The sequence below is a fragment of the Ochotona princeps genome, chromosome 9, assembly GCF_030435755.1.
Source record: "Ochotona princeps isolate mOchPri1 chromosome 9, mOchPri1.hap1, whole genome shotgun sequence".
Taxonomy (NCBI): domain Eukaryota; kingdom Metazoa; phylum Chordata; class Mammalia; order Lagomorpha; family Ochotonidae; genus Ochotona; species Ochotona princeps.
This window is the reverse complement of record NC_080840.1, coordinates 33,695,326-33,721,959: the sequence shown is the minus strand read 5'-3', so window position 1 is coordinate 33,721,959 and position 26,634 is coordinate 33,695,326. Positions and strand designations below refer to the sequence as shown.

The following is a 26,634-nucleotide window of genomic DNA, read 5'->3' as shown; positions in this document are numbered from 1 at the left end:
ATTCAGTCCTTGACTCCACATCCTACCCAAGCACATCTGACAGAAAATGTTCACGATGCAAAGGACACTCCTTGTCTATCTGAGATGAGAGAACGATGACAGTAACAGCATATACACATGCAATTGTTTTATTGCCTGGCACTTTAAATACACGCCATCTTCAGAATTCAATGAAGAAACATAGTCATCTTATCTCACTTAACAGATAATAGAAATGAAGCCACAGAAAAGTTATAAAGTTGCCCAAGGGACCAGTGCAATGGTTCAACTGGCTAATCCTTTACCTTCAAGCTCAGCACCCCATATTGCACCAGTTTGTGTTCAGGCTACTCCACTTCCCATCCAGCTCCCTGATTGTAGCCTGGGAAAGCAGTAGAGGATGGTACAAGTGGTTGGGACACTGCACTCACATGGGAGACCAGGAATAAGCTCCTGGCTCCTGACTCCTGGCTTCAGCTCAGCTCTGGTCATGGTAGCCATGTGGGAAGTGAACCAGCATATGAAAAATCTTTCTGTCTCTCTTCTCTGTGAATCTGCTTTTCCAACCAAAAAAAATGAAAATCTTCAAACAGTTGCCCGAGTGCACTTAACTAGTACATAGTGAAGTCAAGACTCAAACTCAGCTACTCTGGCTCCAGGGTCCATGCCCAATTCCAGCAATCAGCTGTTCTTTCAACCCTTGTCTTCCTGTAATCTAACCTACCTTTGATTCCACTTCTCATTTGGATAATAGGTCAATAATAGTTCTTATCACGAGGGTTACTCAATCTTCAATGTGAAGAGAAAAATTAGTAATATAGATAAAGTGTTCTAACAGAATGTGGCACATAATAAGCACTAGACAAGGACTATTATTATAACATCCACCAGGTACCAATCACTGCATCCAAATGAACAGCCAGTGAGAACTGACCAAGCAGGAAGATCTTAGTGTGAAGTAACAAGTGAAGAAGACTGGACTTTCCCAGCTGCTTCCAATATAAAATAATAAGCTCACCAGAAAAATACATATATATCACTGAAGAGTTGATCACTTCAGTCTGAGATTCCTTCTCCATTATTTTGAACTCCTTCAATGCCCACCCAATATCACAGAAACACATATCCTGGTAAAGGCATACATTAAAATTTCTCTAATATGCCAAACTAAATATTTACATTTTATGATCCAAAGCCTATTTGGTACTTTAATGTAACTCTCCTGTGTACAGCTGGGAACCCAGTACTCTGATAATTTTCAACTGGAATACTACTCAAAGAGGATGGCTTCACCAAAAAGCCACTAAAAGAAGCACAAGGCTCCCCCAGCCTTAGACGCCAGCTGATCAACATTTAGATTTGCTTCTGGTTTTCTGTTGGAACAATAATTTGCACAAGTCTCATGGTTTAATTATGCTGAGATTTCTCAAACATACAAAAGGAGGAAGAAAACCATTCGAAGAATCCTAGGGTGTATCAACAGTCTACTATAAGAGATTATCAAATTACTCCAAAAGTAATTGCATGGACTTAAACTCCCAGGAGTAAGTATAAATAGGATGTAAAAATCCAGTGAGGGAGGACGGAACCTCATGGGTTCAAATTCTAAAAACATTGCAATTTTATAGTTCACTTCATTACTTATTGGTCTTCCTCTGAAATTTCATTAAATCAACAGAGAATTTTTAGAAACAAAATAAACCGATAAAGGAATCCAGATAGGAGGGAGAACCAAGGGCAGACCAAAAAGGAATCTTCAACAAAAGGAGCAATCCATCAAGTCAACCTCAGAGCTGGCCCCAAGCTTAGGACCATAGGCTCGGAAGGACAGGAGGGAGAAGGCAGCTGTTAAAGGTAGTTAGCTTTTCATGAAATCTGGGAAGAAAACAGAACGGGACTTGGCTCTTTGCTGCCCCGGCCCCACCCCATGTGCCCCCATTCAAGGATAGATACATATTCATGATTCTACCATTTATCCTCAGATCTGAAATGAGGATAAGGGGCTACTCTCTAAAGAAATGGGATAGCTTTAGTGAGTTCTTACAATTACAGCCAGCTCTTAATCTCTTCACCTTAACATTACGCATATCAATCTAAAAAGCCTTGTCCCAGTGAGAGCTAGTCAGCCTTCCCACACCTAGGGCAAGGCCAAAATAAATGAAACAATGGGACAGTAATCCCAGAAAGAACAGATAATTCAGGAAACAAAGCTTTGTAAAAATCTATCATTCTGAGAGCAATTTTCGAAACTTTAATAGTCAAAACAGAGAAAGTTCTTGCAAATTAAAACAACATCATTGAAATTAAAAGTTGTCCAAAGAATCAAAAAAATAAGCCAGGATATGCCAGTCCTACATCCCTTAAAAAAAAAAAAAAGAGGAAAAAAAACCAGAAAATCTAAAAGAAAATAAATTCCATACATAAAATGCATGGGATTCAGCCACCCAACGAAGAAAATAAAAGGGGGAAATCATGAAATAAAAGTTTCCAAAACTGAAGAAATGCAGGGATTTACACTGAAAGGAATGATCACTAAATGCTAATCATACCCAACAAAGATAATTCTTAGATATAATTTTGTGAAGTATTTTGTACCTTGTAAAATAACAGAATGTCAGAATGAAAAGTCGAGTAGTTTTCAGAGGGAAGAGGAAATGACAAATAAATAAGCCCAGCTTTAGCAAGAACATTAGGAACATGCATGCTCTAAGATAACATTATCTCCACTGTAAAATTTTGCAAAATAAAGACATATTCAGACACGGAAGAATTCAAGTGGTTGATCTCTTATTCTTCTATGACATAGAAGACAGGTTAGAGAGGCTACAAAGCAAAGGTGAAAAAACAAGAGCACAGGATTTCCTGGTCAAATATAAATCCCAATATATAAGAAAATGATTGGCACTAACCCAGGAGTCCAGTGAAAAGAAATCCCAAGGATGCAGCTGTACAGCAGACCTAGAAAGCAATGAGTCTACATTAGAACAAGAAACCAAGAAGCTCCAAAGAATGTCTTCTCCAAGAAGAATCACATGCATTCCAAGGAACAGGTAAAACAAAGAAGCTAAAGACAACAGCAAAGCGAGAAAGATGGCATATGCCGGTTATTTGTTTGTTTTGTTTTTTAGCAGGAAAAAATAGGGGAGAAAATCCCATGGGAAAAAAAATCCATGTAACAATATGATTATAACTAAACTATATTAATCATCCCATAATGTGGCAATAATACTGATCAACTGATTAAATCTGAGTAAAAATAAAACCATTTAAACCAGAGGCTAGGAGCAATCCCTTTGAGTAATCTCAGGATGGGTCACTGGGTCTTCAGAGAAAAAAATACGTAATTTTAGTATATTATTTCATTCTTCTAAAATGTCCTCTGCCCTCTCTTCTCTGATCTATTCATTTATTCATTCATTTCTTCCTCTAAAAAATCTTTGTTGGGGCCAGTGCCATGATGCATTAGGCTAAGCCTCTGCCATGCCACCAGTATCCCACATGAATGCTATTCCTCTCCTGGCTTTTCCATTTCTGATTCAGCTCCCTGCTAATGACCTGGGAAAGCAAGGGATGCCCTAAGTCCGTGGGACAGACCCTGGACCCATGTGAGAGACCCAGAAGAAGCTCTTGGCTCCTGACTTCAGATTAACCCTGCTCTGACCATGGGGGAATGAATCACTTAGATGGAAGGTCTCCCTATAATTCTGCCTTTCAAATAAAAATAAATCCTTTATTTAAAAAAAAAAAAAGTTTTTGTTGACCATCCTAAATGCTAGGCATTGTTCAAGAAGCTACAGATAAAACAGCGTGTTGTGCGCGTGCGCGCACACACACACACACACACACACTGCCCTTTTCAGCAAGTACTCAATGACAGCTATCCTTTCCTGAACCTGCTGATTGTGACAGGGAGGCATTCTCCGAGCTAAGTGAAACAGTGATCCTCTTTCTTTGGCTCGCAAAGAACACTAACTCTGTACAGACTGAATTTGGCTTCTTCCATACCTGCTCCATCATCCAGTGCGTAAGCAGTACAAAAACAGCAAAATTTATTAGCATTATTTGTACCATTACTGAGGAGAACTGGACCCACATCAGTGAAAATGTTTTGAACCTTCCCATTCCAACTGGAATGTAAGTAAAACTGCCAAGTAACATGTAAAGCACTATACAAATGTTATTTATTATTTCACAGATGAGGAAAGTAAAGTTGTTATCAGTTAAATGATTTTCCTCAGACCATAAAATTAGTTTGCAGAAGAACAAAAATGAAAATCCATGGTGTTGAAAGCCCAGGTTCAAGCTGTTTCTATCCTACTAGGCTGAACTGAAACAAGTGGTCAAATCAAAATGTGGGCCTACACGTGGAAAAAAATTACCTTAGGCACTTTCTAAGAATGTTTCTAACTACACAATAAACATCTAAGACATAGGCTCTATTTCTTCCATATGTCAAGGCATAGCTTTATAATTATGGAAAAATCATTTGGGAAGCCTCTAATCAAAACTATAACATATTTTAATAAAGCTTCAACTTCACAGAGTTACACATTTCTACTTTGCAAGATACAGAATTTGAGGAGTATGCTAAAAGGAATTTAATATAATGTTTTAATTGCCTCACAAGGAAACCTGAAAAATAATCTCCATAAATATACCAGACTTTTTATTCCTTTTAAATCTTGACACTTCGCTGCTGAAGAAAATAATGCTTATACTAACAACAACAACAAAGCATCTTTCTTTTTCACTAGCCAAAGGAAGGGTACAGTTAAAGTTATTACGATACACCACAGCCTTAAGGATAACACAAAAATATCTTACAACTTTTGTAAAAACATGACAATGACTGCAACATATCCTGGTATTTCATACAAAACAAGGTCCCCAGTACACACATGATTTATGGTTTTTCTGTGGAATATGGTTTTATTGGTTCCACAATCCACATTATTAACACCAGACAGAAGCAGCCATGCAAACTGCATCTTATCCACAAAACATAACACTGAATAGATGAGTAGGTTATTTTATATTTACAGAATAAGCAGCCAAGAAATTGATCCTGTTTCGGCTCAATAAACTTTTATCGGAGGCTTTCAGGGGGTCAGTAGTTATTCCAGGCACCTGGAATACTTCCAAGATGAATATATTTAAACTCGCAGGGACAGCAAATGCAACTCTGCTTCTCCCTAACATTAAAAGCTTACAAACTGAATGCACAAATTAAGCATGATTTCCAAATACAATCAGGATCCCACAGCTGGATAATCTATAAAAAAGATTCATCCAACTTAAAAGGCAATCTAAAATATTGGGAAAATCCTGCTACTAGATTCGTTGGAGATCATAACACGAGCTGTGTTTGTGAGTCTAATCACAAAATCAGGAATGTAAGACACACATACTACTTAATGGGTTACAGCCCTAAAGGAATACTAACTATCTAGTGATATTTTACTCATATTGCAATAGGGAAAGCCAGAGAAAACTGTATAATCCATTTGAATTTAAGAGTTTCCCCCTTCATTCTACTTGTATTATTACTACTATCAATTACCACACTAGCATTTCTAACCAGCCTGAGTGCCAACTCCGCGATCTCTCCCATGTGAGCAGCAACTCCTAAGAAGACACAATTTTCACCCTTTACTGCTATTCAGCCTCCGGCGCAACCACTGGAATATTCCTCATTAACTCCCAGGCTTAATTCTTTGCATCTTTTCTTACAAGTCTCCTAAGGAAAAAGTACCAGTGAAATTTTGAGGTGCTTTCTTTAATATCTATGCAAACAGTCAGATAATCACTTTCTAACTTTAAAACGCTCTGTGAACGACTCAGGTACCTGTTAAGCAACTCCTAAAACTGATCCAAAATAAGCCAATAAAAGTAACAAAAAACAGGGCCCAGCATGGTAGCCTAATGGCTAAAATCCTCATCTTGCACACACCAGGCTCCCATATGGGCACCAGTTCTAATCCCAGCGACCCTTCTTCCCAACCAGCTCCCTGCTTGTGGCCTGGGAAAGCAGTAGAGGACAGCCCAAAGCCTTGGGACCCTGCATCTGTGTGGCAGACCTGAAGGAGGTGGCTCCTGGCTTTGGATCAGCTGAGCTTTGGCCATTGTGGGCACCTGGGGCATGAATCACTGGACGGATCTTCCTCTCTACATCTCCTTCTCTCTGTATATCTGAGTTTCCAATAAAAATAAACAAAATCTCAAAAATAAATAAATAACAGAAAGGATAGGCACAAAAAGCAAATGAAATAGCCAAATACATAAGAACTCAATCTATTTAGTAGTCAGAATAAGCAAAATAATGTTAAAAGTTATAATAGTATTTAGCATTAATTTATTCATCCATAGAAGCATAAACATGCCATAAAGATTTATCCATCAAAGTAGCCAAAAATTATTACAAGTAGACAACAAACTACCAGGGAAGAAAAAAACAATCTCAAATGAGAGATCACATTAAAAGATTGGCATTTATGGAGGCAAATTCATTATGCCAATTCATTAAGAAATCACAGAGAACAATCAAAATTGGGGAACGGATACAGCAACAGCACACAAAACAAAATCACCAAAATATAAATCCAATGCTAACTCTAAGGAGTCAGTTCTTAGTGTGAAGCTACAGATAGAAGGGTTCCAAGACATAAATAATGATTATACTTCAGATTGCAAAACTGAGCTTAAAATGTTTTCAAAAATCATAAACTTAGATTTTTCTGTCCCTTCAATTCCCTATTTTCACGGAAATATTTGATTTAACAAATGCAACAGTTGATGAATTAAAATCAGGAGTCCTTTATCACTAATGGCAAGTATAATTTGAAATAATACCAAAACACGTTACTTATGGAGTTTCCCAAGAATCACTGCTCTTACAATAAAACATATAAAATTAATTATCAATTTCTTAACTATCTCCCAATTTGTTTCTCATCTACAGTGAATGAGACTTGATATATGTACATTACAAAGTTAGCCAAGATTCAAAAGGAAAGTTTCTCATAAAGAAATGACATATCCATACCTCTGAGAAAGTTTACTCTTCTCTTTCAAAAAAACTGATTAACTGGTTTGAAAGAGTAACAGAGAAAGGTAAAGATAGAAAGAGATCATCCACCTGCTAATTCACTCTCCAAGTGGCCATGACAGCTGGGGCTGAGCCAGGCCAAACCCAGAATCTTGGATCTCTATCTGGGTCTCCTTCGTAAGTGTTGAGTCCCAAGGATTTGGGTCATCTTCCACTGCCTTCCTAGGCATATCAGCAAAGAACTGGATCACAAATAAAGCAGCTGGGACTCTCCATGCAGGAGGCTGGTGTCAAAAATGGCAGCTTAACCCACTGTGACACAATGTTCGCTCAGAAATTTACTATGAAAATGGCTGTGATGGACAGTATATATAAAAACCCAATAATACCTGCTCAAGTAGCTAATCTTTGGCATGCAGGAGTCGGCATCCCATATGGACACATATTCCTGTCCTAGGTGCTCCAGTTCTTATCCAGCTCCCTGTTTGTGGCCTAGGAAAACAGCCTTGGGATCCTGCACTCACATGGGAGACCCAGAGGAGGTTTCTGGGTTCGCATCAGCACAGCAGTGGGCACTGTAGCTATCTGGGGAGTGAATCAGTGGATGAAAGATTTTTCTCTGTCTCTTCTTCTCTGTGTAAATCTGCCTTTCCAATAAAAATAAATATACGAATAGATAAATCTTTTTTAAAAATTAAAATAATCTAAGTTTGAGCTCCCAGTTCCCAATAGTTCCATGATGCATCAAAACAACAATCTTGCCTAAGCCCAGTAGAGTGAGTATCCAGCCTTGCTGTCAACCTCCTTTTACTGTTTACAAGACTAACGCTTGAAACAATCACAAAAATAAGAGTTTGAATCATCATGGTTTTACATCATTATTTAAAGAAGTGTTCAAGTTGTTAGCAGAGTTTTACATTCACAGGCCATACCTTAATTCACTCTAGGTAAATACAATCCCAAAGCAGTCATTTCAAGTGCTCTGCTAAGTAAAGCCTCAAAACAGAAAGAATAAAAAGGCGTGGGAAAACAGCAAATCAGTGAGAAGTGCCCACCAAGGAACACACCCAAACACAGAGCATGTGTTTCAGAGACAAGATTAAAAACTGGTAAAATGACTAAATTGATTAAGAGGAAGAACTAGGACATTAAGCAAGAATCCATACCAAAAGCCAAAAAGGACCTTTTTATATTAATTAGATTATAGGAATGCTGGAGCGAGTACAAATAACTAATCAGGTATACGCGAACAACAAAACCAAGAAAAACAACAAATACTAGAAATAGACTCCCAAGAAAATGAGGCTATGAAGTTATCAAATAAAATGGAATGACAGCACGGTAGGAAAAAGATCAGTGTGCTACTTCACTGTGCCAGCCCTAAGAGAAACTTAAAGAATCCAAAAGAGGGCTGGCACTGTGGCATAGCATACTAAGCCTCTTGAATAACCTGGCAGCTCCTGTCTCCTAACTTCTGATCAGCTCAGCTCTGACAATCGCAGCCATTTGGAGACTAAACCAATGGATGGAACATCTCTGTCACTCCATCTCTCTATAACTCTGCCCTTCAGATAAAAAAATAAATCTTTAGAAAGAAAGGATATAAAGAAAAATCTAGAATTTAAAAATTCCATCACGAAAAAGCAGTTTAGACACAGACAGAGAGGACTTGGGGAAACAGAAAACATCAGAGGAAAACACACAGATCATAGCATGGAGGAATGAATATACGGAAAAGCCTCTCTCTGTGTAACTCTGACTTTCCGAGTACAATAAATAAATATTTAAGAAGGGGAGAGGGGAAGGACTTAAAAATGTAGAAAACCCAAAGCAAAAAATACAGAAAGAAAAAATTTAAATCTAAACTAAAACACAAGTTATTGAAATCGCAGAATTAGAAATGAAGAATGGTCCAGAAACATTTCAAATAGAATAACAGAATTTCCTAAAACTGACGGCGAATATTTAGCCTCAGAAACAAGCTGCAAGAGATAACTATCAGAAAACTACATCTACACAATCAATGCTTCTGAAATCCAAAGGTAAAATCTTTAAAGAGTAATTTGAGAAAAAGAAAAACAGTAGATTATCATATAAGAAGCAACAGTGAAACTTACCAGTACAAACAATAACTAGATAACAGGACATCTTGAAATGTTAAAGGCTGCTGCCAATGTAGCATTCTTTACCCAACAAATATATTGTACAAAAGTAATGTGAAATAATATGTTATCACACATATTGTTGTTAAAGAGTCTTAGGAAAAATATTAATTATTGTTGTTAAACTCAGAAAAATATTGTTTTGTGATCATGAAAAAATTCCTTGTGTGACTTTTATATCTAGTTCACAAATAATGTACAACCATTTTATTTCACTAACTGATCTGTTATCTCTGAAACTAAGACAGTGAATGTTTCCATAAAACAATCAGGTATTTATAATGACTCCATTTTTTTAAATTTTCATTTATTTAATTTTATTTCTTACAGAGTGAGAGCTTCAGCTGCTGGCACTGCCCAAGCGCCTGCAGTAGCTGGAACTGGGTCAGATGGAAGCCAAAAGCTCACCACTCCATCTGGTCTGCACACAAGTGGCAAGAACCCAAGCACCTGAGCGATGTTACCTTACCTCCAATAGTATATACTAACAAGAAGCCGAATAGAAAGCAGAACTAGGAATGCCGACATACTAAGCAACGTTTGAAACATGAGCCCAATGCCCATCCTAGGTATTTTTTTTTAACTCTAACACTGACAGTACTCTTTTTACATAATAAAAAGACATATGGGTGTCAGTGCAGTAGCGTAATGGCTAAAGACCTCGCCTGGCACATGCCAGGATCCCATTTGGTGCCGTTTCGTGTCCCAGCACATTGTGGCTACGTGGGGAGTGAATCAGAGGATGTAAGATCTTCCTCTCTGTCTCTCCTCCTCTCGGTATATCTGACTTTCCAATAAAAATAAATAAACCTTTAAAAAAAAAGACATATGGTATCCTGGAAAGCAAAGAAACAAATATTCTTGAGATTTAACAGGAACTCTTACCAAGGAAATGCCCAGAAAATATATTCACAATCCTGATCAAGCTTTGGAACAGCTCAGATTCCTTTCACACATAAGGAAATTATACTCTTCGCATTCCACTCCAGAATCAAGGCTAACGAATCTATGAGAGTAAGACTGCAACAAATATGACTCCTCTAGCTACCTGATGATGATTATGAAGGGGTGAGGCTCTCCTTTGGGAATGAGTAAGAGAGATTCACTCCTCAGTCTCAGGATCCCATCCATCCATTCACCGTTTGTAATTACTGACAAGAAAACTAGATGCAACACTTTTTAGCTACTCAGAATGGTAACATCGGTGTTTCAAACCAACCTAATCTAGATGTTTAAAATTTTCCATTTCATCTCTTATTTTACATTCCTAATAGATCATTTTAAAACCAAGTATACAAAATCCAACTCTGAGAAGATTATTAAAACACTTCTCTGACTGAAGTAAAATTATTTTCAGTTATAACATTGTTTTGCCATTCAAGGACCTTCTGATTTACATAAATGCTAGTTAAGCACCATAGAAATTCTAAAATACATAATTAGAATGTCACAGATCACTTAATCCATTCTGTCAAAACAGGGATTATTCTGTTTCACTTCCTTGTAAAGAAATCCTGTTTACTTTATTTTCTCTAACAGGAAAAAAAATTAGTGGGATAAACTTACAACATACTTACCCAATCAAAGTTTAAAATGATTCTGGTTAACCACAAATTGACTCAAGTAGTTAAGTATTTTTTTTATGTATTTTACTGAAACACGTGTGACAACATATAATAATGTCATACAATCACTGAATTACTTCTGTGCAGAATTTCAGATTATTTCACCAATAATTCTTCTTAATCATTCAAAGGCAAAAAGATTACTTTGATTCTTAAAAATTATCCAAGCAAGATGCATCTACACTTTCACACATTCTGACAATATTTTAGAAAGTAAATGCAAAACATTCATTTCATTTATAAAAATTTACAACATACAACTTTTTTCCAGCTATAAATTACAGAAAAATTAAGGAAATACCACAAATATTACAAACCTTAAAATAAACAGAGCCATAATTTTCTTTATATATTCTGTTTTATTTCAAAACCAGAGAGAAAAGACAAAGACAGGCAGAGAGCTCTTCCTTCTATTCACTGGTTTGCTCCCCCCAAAATTCACAACAGCTAGGGCTGGGCCAGGTCAAAACCAAGAGGCTGGACCTTAACCAGGGTCTCCCAGGAAGGTGGCAAAGCCCCAAGCACTTGAGCCATCACCTGCTGCCTCCCAGAACACACAGTAACAGGAAGTTGAAGTGGGAAGCTGGAGGAGGAGGTGGAGCCAGAACTTAAACCTGTGCACTCTGATACAGCAGACAGAGGTCCCAAGTGGCATTTTCAATACTGCACCAAAAGCTCACCCCTAAGCATAACTCACACTAATAATCAGCACACATTCTGATTCCAAATGAATGACAGTGACTTACCAAAGCAGACCCTAATAAATAAACAGTCATGCAATTCATAAGCGTCCCATGCAAAGATCTGTAGGTGGTTCACACACTTCCCTCCAGGTCTCTATGCTGTGGAAAACTTTCTTTATTCATGCTAATATTTTCTTTGTAACAAAATACTACCTTTTCAGATTCTAAAAGATGAATCTTTAGAAATAAGATTAACAAAACAATTGTAAAATACTTACTGTCTTATTTCGTAATCTAATAATGTCTGAAACAGAGCCAGCTCCGCAGTACTCCATAACAATCCACAGATCCGTGTTCTTAAAGTAACTGCCATAGTACTTTACAACATACGGGCTAAAGAAAAATACACAATTAAATTTAGTTAATTGCCAAAGAAAATTTTCCTCTTAATCGCAACACAAAGTACTTCAGCATTTCTTAATGCTTTAATAATTTAATAAACTTCTATTGTACATCAATTTTTTCTAGCTTTTACCAACTGTGTACAATTAGGCTTAATTCACGGATAAAATTTAACAGGATTACAAACCAGAGGAGGTCTAAATGCTTTGAGTGATTCCAAAGGCCAACAACAAAAAAAAAAAAATCCAAAAAACAAAATCTTTTTTTTTTTTTGGCAACAGACTTTTTATTTAACATAAGGAACAAATGAAAATATTTTCCTTTAACTAAAGTATTTTAAATATAAATCTTATGATTTACATTCAGTCAAATCTTAGCACTCAACTTTAAAATACACTGTATTTTAGAGACCCAAAAAGTTTTTTTAATTATTCACTTAACTATTTGAAAACTAGGCATAATATTTCTTGCTTAAACTGAAATGATTAAAATTATTAACAATTTAAAGTATTTCTGAAGTGAGGTTTTAGATCTTACAGCGCAAAATTAACTATTTATAGCCAAAATGCTTTCAAAAAGATTTAAGGAAAAATGATTAATATTTACAAAGGATATGCTATATATGTTGACATATATAACATTTTACCCAACCCAAAAAGGCAGAGAAACTAAGTTCGCAGGAAACAAAATAGCATAAACTGCTATACCACTTGATATCAACTAAGTGGTAAAGGAAGAGAGGACCATGGTGGGACAATTAGAGAGAACTTTGTGGAAGCGTGGAATCTGGAGAAATTATGGGAAAAAAAAATCCCAAACCCAAAAATGTGGTGAAAGAATTATTATTCTAGAAAAGGGAAAGCTGAGCAGCAAAGGACACAAACCAAAAGGGAAAACTTAGTTTGGTATGTTTAAGGGACAGTGCGTTGAATAGATACTTGGATCTAATAGCAGTAACAGCTATTACCAAAAAATATATATATGGCTACTTTGCTAAGCGTCAATGTCAAAGAAATGAGACACTGAAATTCAATAACTCCCCACCTCCAAAAAAGGAAAAGTCAAGTATGATAAAGGAACATACAGAGAAATCATCAAAAGAGAGAGTTAAGACTGTCAGAGATGACTTCTGGGTAGACTTTCTAGTTTTAGCTGTCTTGATGTTAAAAGGTAGAGTCAGCAGTTGGAACTTAAGGTCCCAAACCAGAACAGGCAGCCACAGGATTAGAACTCAGTCTTCTTTAACCCCTACTGCTACTCATCACCTCTTGCACAGCCTTGCTTCCCAACTAGTCTCTGTCACAGTTTTCTTCTCCAATATAATCTGTGAATCACACAGTTGACAAAGTTAGGTTTCATTAATAAGTTACTCATATTGCTCTCCTGGCTTAAAAAAATCCGTTAGATTTCCATTACCTAAACAACAAACTCTTAAGTGCTTTATATCACAAACAAGACTCTTCAAGTCTGCCTCTTTAGTCATTTTTCTCAACACTTCCCATCTCATGCCCTACATTACTAGGCATGTAGAGATATGCTAGGGGTTAAGAATGGAAAGCACATAGTAAGATTTAGTAAATGGTCACTTGAGCCATTTTTAGGAAGTACTTACACAATGAAACTAACATACATTCAACTTCAAAATGAAAAGAACTTCTATTTACAAACAGTTCTCTGAGGTCTAATAGCCTATGTAAAAACATTCACAGGGAATATTACTCATATACTCAGCTAGGAATCAGAACTGCCTGTCACCTCACACTTCAGAGGGTCTTATTCAGCAGGTATTTTAAAAGGTCTACACATAACTCTCACATATACTTCAGAGTTAAGCTCCACTTTAGCAGACTTCACATCCTTAAGAAAATCCCTTAAATGATAATTTTCTCATTTAACACTTCGAAAAGTATTAACGTGTTAACAGTGAGTTCAAGATTATGTTCATTGAAAAACACATAGTAAACATATATTTTATCTTTCCACATATATTAAGTTTAAGATAATGACACAAATATGTTGGTTTTCATCCACAGTTCCTAGTTCATAACTCCCTCTCCAAGGCAGGCCACACAACTAGAATTTCTCTTTCCCAAGCTGAGTCACAGAAATTCCAATCTTCCCCTGCTTGGAGCTACCAACTACCAAGAATTTCTCTGACTTACCTTATCTGATGGAAGATGGTAAAGGTGTCCTACTTCAGAAGCAGTCCTACTCCACATCCAAGAGGAAGCAATGCTACACGCACAGGCCAGATTCTAAACAGACAGGCCTTCCTGGGTTTCACCACCAAGTCCACCAGCATTACATGCTACCCTTTTTGTCCAATGACTTTGAAAACTGTTGTCCATGCTTCAGTTCATGTTTATGCTCTGAAGTCTCCATAAAAATCCCCCAGAGACAGGCTTTGAAGAGCTTGAGAACGGTTGAAGACATGGAGGTGCCTGGAGGGTGGCACATCTAGAGAGGGCATGGAAGTTCCACCATTTACCCCCCATCCCTCACCCTGCACATCTCCATATCAATAACCTCTGTAATACTGTCTATAATAAACCGGTAAACTTAGTCTTTTTTCCCTGAGCTGAAAATCACTAAAACAAACCAATCGAACCTGAGAAGTGGATCATGGGAATCTCAATTTATGGTCAATCAAAAGTGAAACAAGTTGGGGCTTATAACCACAATCTGAAGGCCAAGAAGAGCAGGGGGTCTGATGCCATCTTCACGTAGTTTCAGAACTGAACTGAATTAGAAAATATCCAGCTGGATGGAGTGTGCCGCTGGTGGGGAGAATCCCCACATGTTTTTGGGATCACAGAGGTGATCTACACCATGAGGGCATAGTAGCAAAACTGAGTTTGGCTTGCTTTTTTCCTGCCAGACTAACAGTAAAGCAAACAGCAGGACTGACAGCTTCTATGAAAATCAATGACTCTAACTTGGAGAAGCTGCCTTCTGTTTGCTTAAGAGCAAGTGAAGAAAACAATTAGAAAAAAAAATAAGATTCTTTCTAATAAAAATAATTTGTATGGAGAAGGCATTGGCCTACTAGTTGTTTGGCACATCCATATCCCATTTTGGAGAGCCTGCGAACAAGTCTAAGCGCCACTCCTGATTCCAGCTTCCTGCTAATGCACACAAAGGAAAAGAGGAAGCAATGGCTCAAGTAACTGGTTTCCCACTGCCCACAAGGGAGACACAGATGGAGTTCTCAACCCCATGCTTTGGCCTGGCCCGACCCCAGCTACTTAGGGCATCCGAGCAGAGAATATACAGGAGTGTCCCTCTCCTCTTCCCTCATTCCTTCTCCAACAAGTTTTAAAATTGTCATTCTAATATAAAATCATATTAGTGCTCTACAAATTACCAGTGGATAATATAATATTTTTACAAAAGCAATATGAATATTCTGTGAGAACTGCATTCTTCTCAAAGCAGTTTATTACTCTGACCATCCCAAACTGGATAATCATTTACATGAGTCAATACGAGTTGCCAAGCTTCATCATTAATTCCCCATTGTGATAATTTTCAAACTTTTTTTTATGGCATTAGAAAGTGTTGCGGGGCCTGACACAATGATTCAGTGGTTAAATCCTTGCCTTGTATGCACCAGGATCCCATATAGGTGCCAGTTTATGTCCCAGCTGCTCCACTTCCCATCCAGCTCTCTGCTTGTGGCCTAGGAAAGAAGCCTTGGGACCCTGCACCTGCATGGAAGACCCAGAAGAAGCTCCTGGCTCCTGGCTTTGAATCAGCTGAGCTTTGGCCATTGTGGCCACTTGAGGAGTGAACCAGCGGACGGAAGATCTTTCTTTTGTATCTCTTCTCTGTAAATCTGCCTTTCCAATAAAAAAACTTAGAAAATCTTAAAAAAAAAAGTATCCAATGGAATTTCACACAACATGAGCAAACAGATGAGTGACTGCTCTGATACAGGAAAGGGAGGGCTTTGTGACATCTGATTAGGCCAGGCAGAAATGCTCTATCCCCTCATGATTCACATCTCTGCCTGGCCCAGCAAACTCAAGTTATCTTTCAAGACTCAATTTGGTACGCCTTCCCATGAAAGCTTTCCTAATTCCCCAACATGAGGGGGATTAAATATCTCTTCCAACACACATACCTCTTATCAGATTTTACTGAAACAAGAGGCCCATCCGTCTGCCACTGTCATCTGACTCAAGTCCATCTGAACCCTGAGCCTTGTTCATTACTGCATCTGTTGTGAATAGCCCAGGAAGGCTACTCACAGGTTTAAGTACTCCACATGTAATGGTTAAATGAGTAACTGAATGAGTAATTGTGTTCCCCAGTACTTAACAACATGTTTCTCTCACTGAGATGTGAGCAGGGCCTGGCACAATAGATTAACAGCTAAATCCACACCTTGCATGCACAGGTACCCCATATGGGTGCTGGTTCGTGTCCTGGTTGTTCCACTTCCCGTCCAGCCTCCTACGTAAGGCCAGGGAAAGCAGTGGAGGATGGTCCAAAGTATTGGGACCCTGCAACCATATGGGAGACCTGGAAGAAGCTCCTGGCTCCTGGCTTTGGACTGGCTCAGCTATTGCCATGGCAGTCACTTGAGGAATGAACCAGCTGACACGAGATATCTGTCTCTCCTCCTCTCTGTCTCTCCTCCTCTCCTCCTCTCTTTCCAATAAAAATAAAATCTTTTTATTATTTTATGATACAATCCCATAGGCTCTGGGACTTTCCTTACCTACTCCCCAATTCCTTCCCCCTACTGATTTCCCGTATATCATTACAATAGTGTATAGTCCTTCATAAGCAGTTGTAAGTTCATCATTCTACTGTTTAAGTGTATCCTGACATTGTGGGTACAGACAATGTTAGACAGTCCAGCATCCTATTGTCAAGATACATTTAACAGTTTCACTGGGAGTCCATCTTTAATCTAGAAATAGAAACACATACATACTTTTTTAAAATTAATTATTTTGCATTATGTGACAGTTTCATAGGCTCTGGGAATCCCCCTACCCCTCCCACGTCCCTCCCCCCTGGTGGATTCCTCCACCTTGCTGCAGTATTACAGTTCAAATTCAATCAAGACTCTTTCCTTGCAAACGTGTACCAAGCATAGAGTCCAGCTACTTATTGTCCAGATGGGTTGAACAGTTTCTTGGGGAGACCATTTCTGGTCCGAAGTTAGAGCTGGTAGAATATCATCCCAGTCAATTAAGAGTCCCAATATAACATCAACAGCAATTTGCAACAATATGGAATTGACATGGTTTTGAGTAACCAGTAACACATACATACTTTTACATCTGAATAAAATAGTCTTTATTACACAGTTACTATACTTTCCCTTAAGTGAAAAGCCATAAAATAAAATCAACAACAGGAATAAAATTTAAAAAGTTACATTGCCATGAAGTTAAATAACATGCTACTGAATTACCAATCTGTCATTAAAGAAATGAAAATTTAAAAAAAAACCTTCTTGGAGAAAATAATGCTACTGTTTGAGCTATGTGTCAATGAAGAATTTAATAAAAGAAACTATTTTGAAGAAATGAAAATAAAAACAAAAATATCAAAACCCATGAGTTGCAACAAAAACAGTACTGAAAGGGCTATCAATCTTATAAAATGCATGAAGATTGCCTTATGCCAGAGAGAACATATAAAACAAAGATGTGAGGTACTTCCTCTCTAGCGTACAAAGAGATTGAGCCAGGAGGGAAGGGGATTTCTACCATTTATGCCTGCCTTGCATCCACACTACTCGGCACATAGTATTCACAAATACTGTGGACCAGTTCTCACCCCCCTGCTCATAACTGTCCTAACCTTGCAACAAGGAAGGTGGCTGAGCAATGCAGGCAGGAGGGTGATTAAGGTGGGAAGCATCACTGGCCTTCTAAATCTGCATTATAAAATACAAGAAACGTGTCCACTTTTTCAGTAGTTATTTTTTTAAAAAAGTGTTTCACTTTCAACTGTTGGAATTTTTTTTACAGACACAAATTCCTTCAACTGTGGCCTTGAGGTTAGTACAAATGATTCCTTTTGCATCTCACTTATTAACTAGCTGTGTGATCTCAAGGAATTCACACAAAGGCTCCAGATTGTATTTGTTTTTAAAGATTTGTTTTTCTATTGGAAAGTCAGACTTACAGAGAGAAGGAGGTATAGAGAAAAAGATATTCCATCTACTGGTTCACTCCCCAAGTGGCCACAATGACTAGAGCTGAGCAGATCTGAAACCAGAAGCTTCTTCTGGGTCTCCCATCAGGTGCAGGGTCCCAAGGCTTTGGACCATCCTCAACTGCTTTCCCAGGCCATAAGCAGGGAGCTGGATAGAAAGTGGAACAGCCAGGATACAAACCAGCACCCATATGGGATACTGGCAGACATGAGACGAGATCTTATTTTTAAATGTTTAAAAATGTTTTAGCACCAGAAGCCTTGCCCTCAACAATTTTTTGAAAGATTTATTGTATGTATTTGAAAGGCACAGTTAGAGAACAGGAAGAGGGAGATACAGGGAAAGAGAGATTGTCCATCTGCTGGTTCACTCCCCAAATGACCACAACGCGCAGGGCTGGACCAAACAGATGCTGGGAGCCAGAGACCTCTTCTGGGTTTCCCATGTGGATGACAGAGAGGCCCAAGGACTTGGGCCATGTGCTGGGAGCTGGATCAGAAACAAAGCAGCCAGGACTCAAACTGGCACTCATATGGGATGTTAGTTAGCATCACAGTCAGCAACGCCAGTCCCCATACAACATTTCAGAATGAGCCACAGACATAAAAAGATAAAACACAATAATGACATTTCTCATTTGGTTCAATTCTTTACTGAAGAAGAGTCCTAGACTATCTCCTTAGCAGAATTCCATTTGAAAAGCAGGGAACTCGCTGACCTACAAAGGTCTAGTCTAACATTAACATTACATGCCCCGTCCACCCAACAAATACTTACGAAATGCCTGCTCTGTACCAGGCACTAGACTAGACAGTGAAAAGTCAATAACAAAAAATATGGGTTCTCTCAAATATTTGTGCCAAAACACAGCATTCAACATGCTTAATATTTACAACATGCAACAAACCAAAAAATGTTAAACACTTCTTCTAGTCTTTTATAGAGTATAAAAAGCAAAATAATTTCTCCAAAATGCTCATATATTTTCTCTAACCAAAATTTCAATGACTGTCTTAAGTAGGAATTTATCCATTTACACTATCTTCCAAATCATTTTAATGCCAGTTTCTCAGTCACACATCCTGTATTTGCATTAGTAGTTACTGGCTAAAACCCAATGCTTTCTCCTAGTATTTCTTTCACTATTTATTTCATTCTACAAAAATTTCAGACACACCAGGAAATGTGCAAGGCATTCTGCTATAAAGTAGTACAGAAGCTCTATTCACATTTTCTTCCATTTATATTCTTTTTAACAACATTTTCATAACTTTCAAACATGACATTTTGCTATACATCATTTTGTTTTTTAAAAAATATATATATTTGAAGGGCAGACAGAGAAAAGAGGGAGATACTGAGAGTGATAACCCATTTGTATTTTTGCTCCCCAAATGCAGGGGTTTGGCCAGGTCTCCAATCCAGATGGTAGGAACCCAAAACATGAGTCATCACCTGCAGCCCCCTGGAGTTCACACTGGCAGGAAGCTGCAATGGATAGCAGAGCCATAGCTGATCTGGGCACAACTGATCTGGGCTGCAGGCATCCCAAGCAGCATTAGTGAGAACTTGTTTGGAGGTTCTAGCAGGGGAGCGCAGCTACTCGTACATCCTTGACCAAAGACTGGTCCTCCTCTAGCAGGGATGGTCATCCTCTTCGACCGAGAGCTCAGCTTCAGGAGGGATGCACATGGAGCGGTGAGGGAGGAAGGGGACACTTGCCTAGCCAGCCAGATCAGCCAAATCAATCCTGGCAATCAATGGGGTGACAGATGTCGCAGCCAGATCGCCCTCACATCCCCAAGCAGCATTTGTATAATGGCACCGAATATCACGCTGCCTCTTGAATTCTTTACTTTTGATTCCCCTTAAAGTTTAGTGTAGCAAGAATAAGATTTCCCCAAAGTCTCCCAATCTAGAATGCTTTATCCTGCACTTCTCATACACACCATATCCTATTCACTCATTCAACCAAAAATACAGCACTAGTCACTGCAATGGGTGTTGGGAAATAAAAATGTGATTCCCTCTCTCAAGCAATCAACACAAAGGTACAGATAGCACAAACATTTCAGTAAACAAATCTACAAGACTTAGTGTCATTAGAAATATCAAAAAATAAACATTATCCTTAGTTTAATGCTAAAAGATGAAAGACCAGCATTGTGACATAGCAGGCTAGGCCATGATGAAAGCAAGAACCCCATGTAGGTCTGTCATATGGGTGGCATTAACCCATAACCATTAACTCATCATCCTCTGCTTCCCGGGACACATTAGCAAAACGCTGAATCATAAGAAGAGAAGCCTCAACTCCAACTGGCACTCTGATATGGGATGCAGATAACCTGTTGCACCACATGCCCACTCCTACTCCTTATAGCTTTTGTTGGGGGAGAACAAGAAATCCTTCTTTAGTGAAGTTAGTTGTAGGCTAAATATAGTACTCATTTAAACACTTGACATCTCTTATAAAGATCAGGATATTTAACACTGCATATATGAGACCCTTCCTGAGCAGCTCCAGTTACCTTCCCAACCTCATTCATCCCACTCCAATAACTCTAATCCCTGTCAGAACAGCACACATCAGTGGATTCTGTAATGTTCTAGATCTGGTTCATCTCCCGATGGCTCCTGTGTTGAAATGCTTGATCTTTGGTATAGCAGTGGGAGGTGAGAAATTTTTAGGCAGTGAAGCACAGAGGCCTTAGTTCATTGGAAATATGCCCCAAGAAGGGACTGTAGGAGCCTGGTCTGACTTCTTGCCTTCTTTCTGTGATCGCTGCTCCCATACCTGCACAGTGGTGACATATCTGCACAAGGTCCTCACCAGAAGCCAACTTCAAGGGACTGCTGGAACGTGGGCTTTTAACCTTCCCCAAACTGAGTTAAACAATCTTCTTTCCATTATGAAGTTAGCCTACCTCAGGTATTTTGTAGTGTAATGGGAAGTTAACAGCTGCTTTTCACTTTGTATTTATAAAAGCAGCTGTTTTTCACTTAGTATTTATAATTTTCTTTACTATCTTTTTACCCCTCCATTTCTTCCCCAAATTAACTTCCTCAGCATCCAGACTTCCTACCTTACCCAGCTGGCACTCCATCACTCCATCACTATGGTGGCTATGCTATCTTAGAGCTACTTGCCTATGCATCTATCTTCCCAGTTCTACCATCAGTCCCTCAAGAAGAAAAACCGTCGTTCAGCTATTTGGTATTCTAAGATCCTGACACAATACCTTACCTTGTAGGGGTGCTCAGTAAATGTTTATATGAATGAATCACACACATTTACATAAAATGTAACTTCTATTAGTAGAAATTGTTATATAACAGATGTTACATGACTCTAACATCAAAAAAAATTATTTCAGTATTTCCTTCACATGTGCCTTTAGGTTATAACACAATTTTTAGTTTTGATGCAAAGAATTTTAAGTCCAAAAGGCCACACTACAAAGTTGTCCCTTACCTTCTTTAAAGGATTAGTCTTACTTTCAACATGATCTCACAAAATGAAACAGATGTCTAAAAAAAAATTTATATTAGCAAACTAGTCAATAAAGGTAAACAAAGAAATGACCTTTCCCCATACCTGTCACACTGCTGCATTATGGAAATTTCTTTAATTATTTCCTGAAGGTCAGACTCCACAGGTACTTGTTTAATTGCAACAACTTGTCCAGATTCCTTATGAATTGCTTTAAATACACTTCCATAAGACCTAAAAAAAAAAGATATTATTTTTTCTATTGAACTTCCTGACTATTATGTAGAAAGTCTACCAAGAGTTGTGTGTAGTCTTTTTTATTTCAAAATACCATGTAATCGGTAAAAAAAAAAAAAAAAAAAAAAAAAGCAAATAAATCAGAATAGCTAATGAATTATAGTTTCACTACTTCCAATTAACTTAAAATCATCAGGATAAAACATATTAACTTAGTATTTCACTTATGAATGAAACAGACTTACAATGTGTGAACTCAAATAAATGCAGCATTAAATAAAAATGGGAACTAAAAGAATAAAAAGCAGACTAAAAGCAGCCAAAGTCCCAAGTTACGGAAAAGGCTGATGTCAAGCAAAATAATCCCCAGAATACCCAAGCCTTTTCCTGTCCAGAGTCCTTAAGGTCAACCGGAACCCTCCGCTGGGGACAGCATAACACCTGAATGACAGAGGAGGGAATCTGCAGCTAGCCAACTCCCCCGGAGTTACAGACCCTGGCTCTTCCAACGCTTCTTTCAATATCTTCTCCTCAAGAGAAAGATCATACACTGGCAAGTAAATAAAACATGGGATTTCTCCTAATGGCTGCTTGCCCCACAATTATCTGCTACAGCTCCTAAAACTTGTCCAATGAAATGGTCATGTCTTAAAAAGCAAAAACAATGAGCAAACCATTTCTTACTTTAACATGAATTAGAAAGCAGGGTTTTAAAGAACTATCATAAATATTGAACCCTTCTTATGAACCAGAAACTATGTTAGGTGTTTTACATGTGTTAGCAAATCCAGCATTCTCAATGGTGAGGAAAAATACTAAGATTGTCAACACAATACAAGGAAACTGAGATTAAGATACAAGTTCAAATTTCAAGCTCATTCTGATTCCAAAGAATGTGCTCTTCTCAGTATATTGTATCTACAGAAGCCGCCACTGGAAGGCATATGTTTCTTACACTAGGAATCTATGCAGAATCACTTTCAAATGCACAACCTTTCTTTTTTTAAAAAAAAAAAAAAGATTTATTTATTTTATTACAAAGTCAGATATACAGAGAGGAGGAGAGACAGAGAGGAAGATCTTCCGTGCGATGATTCACTCCCCAAGTGAGTCGCAACAGGCCGATGCGCGCTGATCCGAAGCCGGGAACCAGGAACCTCTTCCGGGTCTCCCATGTAGGTACAGGGTCCCCATGCACTGGGCCGTCCTCGACTGCTTTCCCAGGCCACAAGCAGGGAGCTGGATGGGAAGTGGAGCTGCCGGGATTAGAACCAGCGCCCATATGGGATCCCGGCGCGTTCAAGGCAAGGACTTTAGCTACTAGGCCACGCTGCCGGGCCCTGCACAACCTTTCAATATGAGTAATAAAGTAGCCACTTCAACAACGTGAATTCTATCTTATCCCCTATCACTTTGAGTTCTCTGAAGGAATTTAATCCGGTTTTCTACCGAAAGTCATCTTGGAGGGGGGCAGTGCCCTCTGTATGTGTGGGTGTGTGTGGGTGTGTGTGCATGTGCGTGTTTCCTTCTAAAGTTATGTGTACATGCATACTCCTTCAACAGCCAATACAGAATTCAGGGCCAGATTACCTACGAGGAACACCATCCGCACTTGCACTGCAGAAGAGAAGCAAGGAAGCCCATTTCTTAGCATTCCTTTTCCCAACTGAGAATTTTACAGTGCAAAGAACATGTATGAGAGTCATTATCACTCTGCAGGTGTATTTATAACGCATGCACTGACAGACATGAGAGGCACAGTAGCTTCTTGGTCAACTTCTGAGACAGTCAGCAGGAGTTCCTCACAAGTGCTTCGGGATTCCAGCACACTCCCAGAGAGCTTTGGAGAAACTCCCACTTCAGCTGAGTTCTTCAGTGCTGGTTTGTCCCACTGTCAGCAGCAGCTTCAATAACCTTTGCATCACTTGCCCTTCCACAATCCATCTGAGCTCCTGAAACTCCTCATTCATATTCAAAACTATACAGAGTAGCTTTCTCTTTTCCTAACCATACCTGCTTCAAATCTAGATTTTTGCAGAGGAAGTGGTTCCGAGGGAAAGAAACTTAAAGGTGAGAATCTTGAATTAGTTCTTTCCTAGGTTTGAATATGGCAGAATAGCAGATAGAACACTGATAGCCTGAAGTATTCAGGGGCCAATGAGTTACTTAAATTACCATCCCTAGTTGTCCCAAGTCTAGATAGAGCTTCAGAAGACCAAGTGACTGTGTCGAGAGAGTTTTTGGTGAACACAGAAAGCAGGGAATACAGGATGGGCTGCTGCCTCTGTCAGTGCTGGAAAATTATACAGCCAATGTCACAATCTCAGGACTTCAATGTTCAGCTCATCTTCTGAATGTCCCAGATGAACTTCTTAATTCCTTAATTTCTTACAAAGCTGAGACTTCTGAAAAAGCTCACAATTGAATCCATACTAGCAGATTAATTTCTATTGCCAACTGAATTCACAGCATCACCAGATCTGTTAAGTTAAACTTGAGAAATTCAACAGCAAAGCAAAATACCCAGAGTTGTTACTGTGACATTTTAATAGGTTCTCACTAATCTCATTATCCAGAATGCCTAAATCCTACAAAGTTCCCCCCCCCCGCTAGAAAAAGGAACCCAGAAAAAATTAGCATGACAATGCCTGAATACTCATCTTTCTCCCTATCATTTTACCACCACTTATCATTGCTTCCAGACTCACAATTACACCCACATTCCCACAGACACCATGCTGACATCTGTGATTAGGAAAAACCTTATTTGAGAATAGCTAGCTACTCTTTACAATTAAAACATGAAAAGGTTTTTGCCAATGCTTATCAGCAGAACCCTACAGAAAATGTGTAGGAATTGTGCCATGGTTTGTATATGGCTAGAGTGTGTGTCCCAGAAGTTCATAGGCTCAAAGTATGCTCTAAAGTGTGACAGTGCAAGCAAGTGGTCCAAAAAACACACCTTGCCCCTAAATCCCTCTGACTGTCTCACCATAGGAATTCTCCGCCTTAGAATCTGCTCCTGTCATGTTGTGAAGCAGCCAAGGTGAGGGTCAAATCAATGCAACTGCCCAAACCTGCACTTTCAGCCTCCAGAACTGTGAGGCAAATCTGCCTCTTTTCTTTATACATCACCCACTCTCAAGTACTTTGTTATAGCAACAAAAAAAAAAAGGATGAACACAAATGGATTCCAAAATTTCTAGGTATTTATTGATATGAATTCAAACCTAGAAATACCAGACTCAGTGCACTTTCTCAGTCAGCCACGTCCCTTACAGTTTACTTACCTACTTAATTGAAACGTGGACGTGACAGTGACCTGTGTTAACTGAGATGTCAAACAATCTTCAGTACACCAAGAAGGAAGGCAAACAAAGGCTCAAAAAAATAGAATATTAGAACGGATCTATATTCATGTGCCTTGCTTTCCCATTCCCTGTGTTTACAGAGAAGGTCCAGAGGGCACTAGCACCAGAGAAAGCTCTACAACACAGGACAAAGAACAGCAACAGATGTTAGGATTCTAAGACAAGAGCAACAGCAACACATATCCACCTGAGATAGGTAGATATGCTTTTTATTTTTGTTTTTAAGATTTTATTAATTTTTATTGGAAAGACAGATAAGATTTACAGAGAGAAGGAGAGACAGGGAGAAAATCTTCCACCCACTGGTTCACTCCCTAAGTGGCACAATGTCCAGAGTGAGCTGATCTGAAGCCAGGAGCTTCTGGGGCTCCATACACAGGTACAGGGTCCCAAGGTTTTGGGCCATCCTCTACTGCTTTCCCAGGCCACAGGCAGGGAGCTGGAAGGAAAGTGGAGCAGCTGGGACATGAACCAGTGCCCACATGGGATCCTAGCACTTGCAAGGTGAGAATTTAGCCACTATTCTATCACACCAGGCCCAGTGGATATGGTTTTCATATTGCGAATCAAGGTAAAACTGAAATACAATTTTCTTTCTTGTGCATCTAGGGCTTGATATTAACGTTATCACGACTTCAGAGCCAGCACTGTTGTACATCACATTAAGTTACCACTTGCAATGACTATATCCCATATCAGTACACTGGCTCAAGTCCTAGCTACTTGGCTTCCAATCCCACTCCCAGCTAATGCATCAGAAAAAGCAATAGATGATGCTTAGGCCTCTGCCACCTCTTTCAGAGATCAGGATAGAGTTTCTGGCTCCTGGTTTAGTCTGGCCTAGGCCCCCAAATGCTATACCCATTTGAGGAGTGAACCAGCAAGTGGAAGATGTCTTCTGTCTGCTTCTCCCTCTCTCTCTGTCACACTTTCAAATAAATCTTTAAAAAATATTACAAAGTAAAACAAATTATGTTGGCTTTTTAATAATAATTACAATTATTTGTCCTTCATAAAAACTGGATAAAATTTATCTGAGTGGGAAGGGGATAGTAGTACCATGATATAGCAGATAAGGCCACCTGCTGCAGCTCAAGCATCCCATATAGGTGCCAGTTCGAGCCCAGGCTGCTGCATTTCTGATCCAGCTCCCTGCTAGTGAGCCTGGAAAAGCAGCGGAAGATGGCCCAGGTGTTTGAGCCCAGATGAAGCTCCTGGATTCTGGCTTCAGAGCTCTAGCTATTGGAGCCATTCAGGGAGTGAATCATCAGATATAAGACCGATCTCTCTCTATTTCTCCTTCCTTCCCTCCCTCTCTCTTTCTATGTGTCACCCCACACTTCTGTAACTCTACCTTTCAAATAAATAATAAATCTTTTAAAAAATTATCTGGTATCCTTTTGGGTCACAGAATGGTAGAGTATGAACATGAAATTTACATTTATATAAATATTTTAAA

At 38.8% G+C, this 26,634-nt stretch overlaps 1 protein-coding gene across 1 annotated transcript in view; it reads right to left on the bottom strand.

Annotated features, from left to right (window-relative positions):
* The window catches only part of STK3 (serine/threonine kinase 3), a 285,278-nt gene that overhangs the window by 221,364 nt on the left and 37,280 nt on the right, over nt 1–26,634 (bottom strand). The window contains exons 3-4 of the mRNA XM_004580628.3: nt 21,673–21,801; nt 11,773–11,887 (exon numbers count right to left, since the gene is read on the bottom strand). Coding sequence (XP_004580685.1) covers nt 11,773–11,887; nt 21,673–21,801 — 244 coding nt within the window. The remainder of the gene's footprint in view (nt 1–11,772; nt 11,888–21,672; nt 21,802–26,634) is intronic.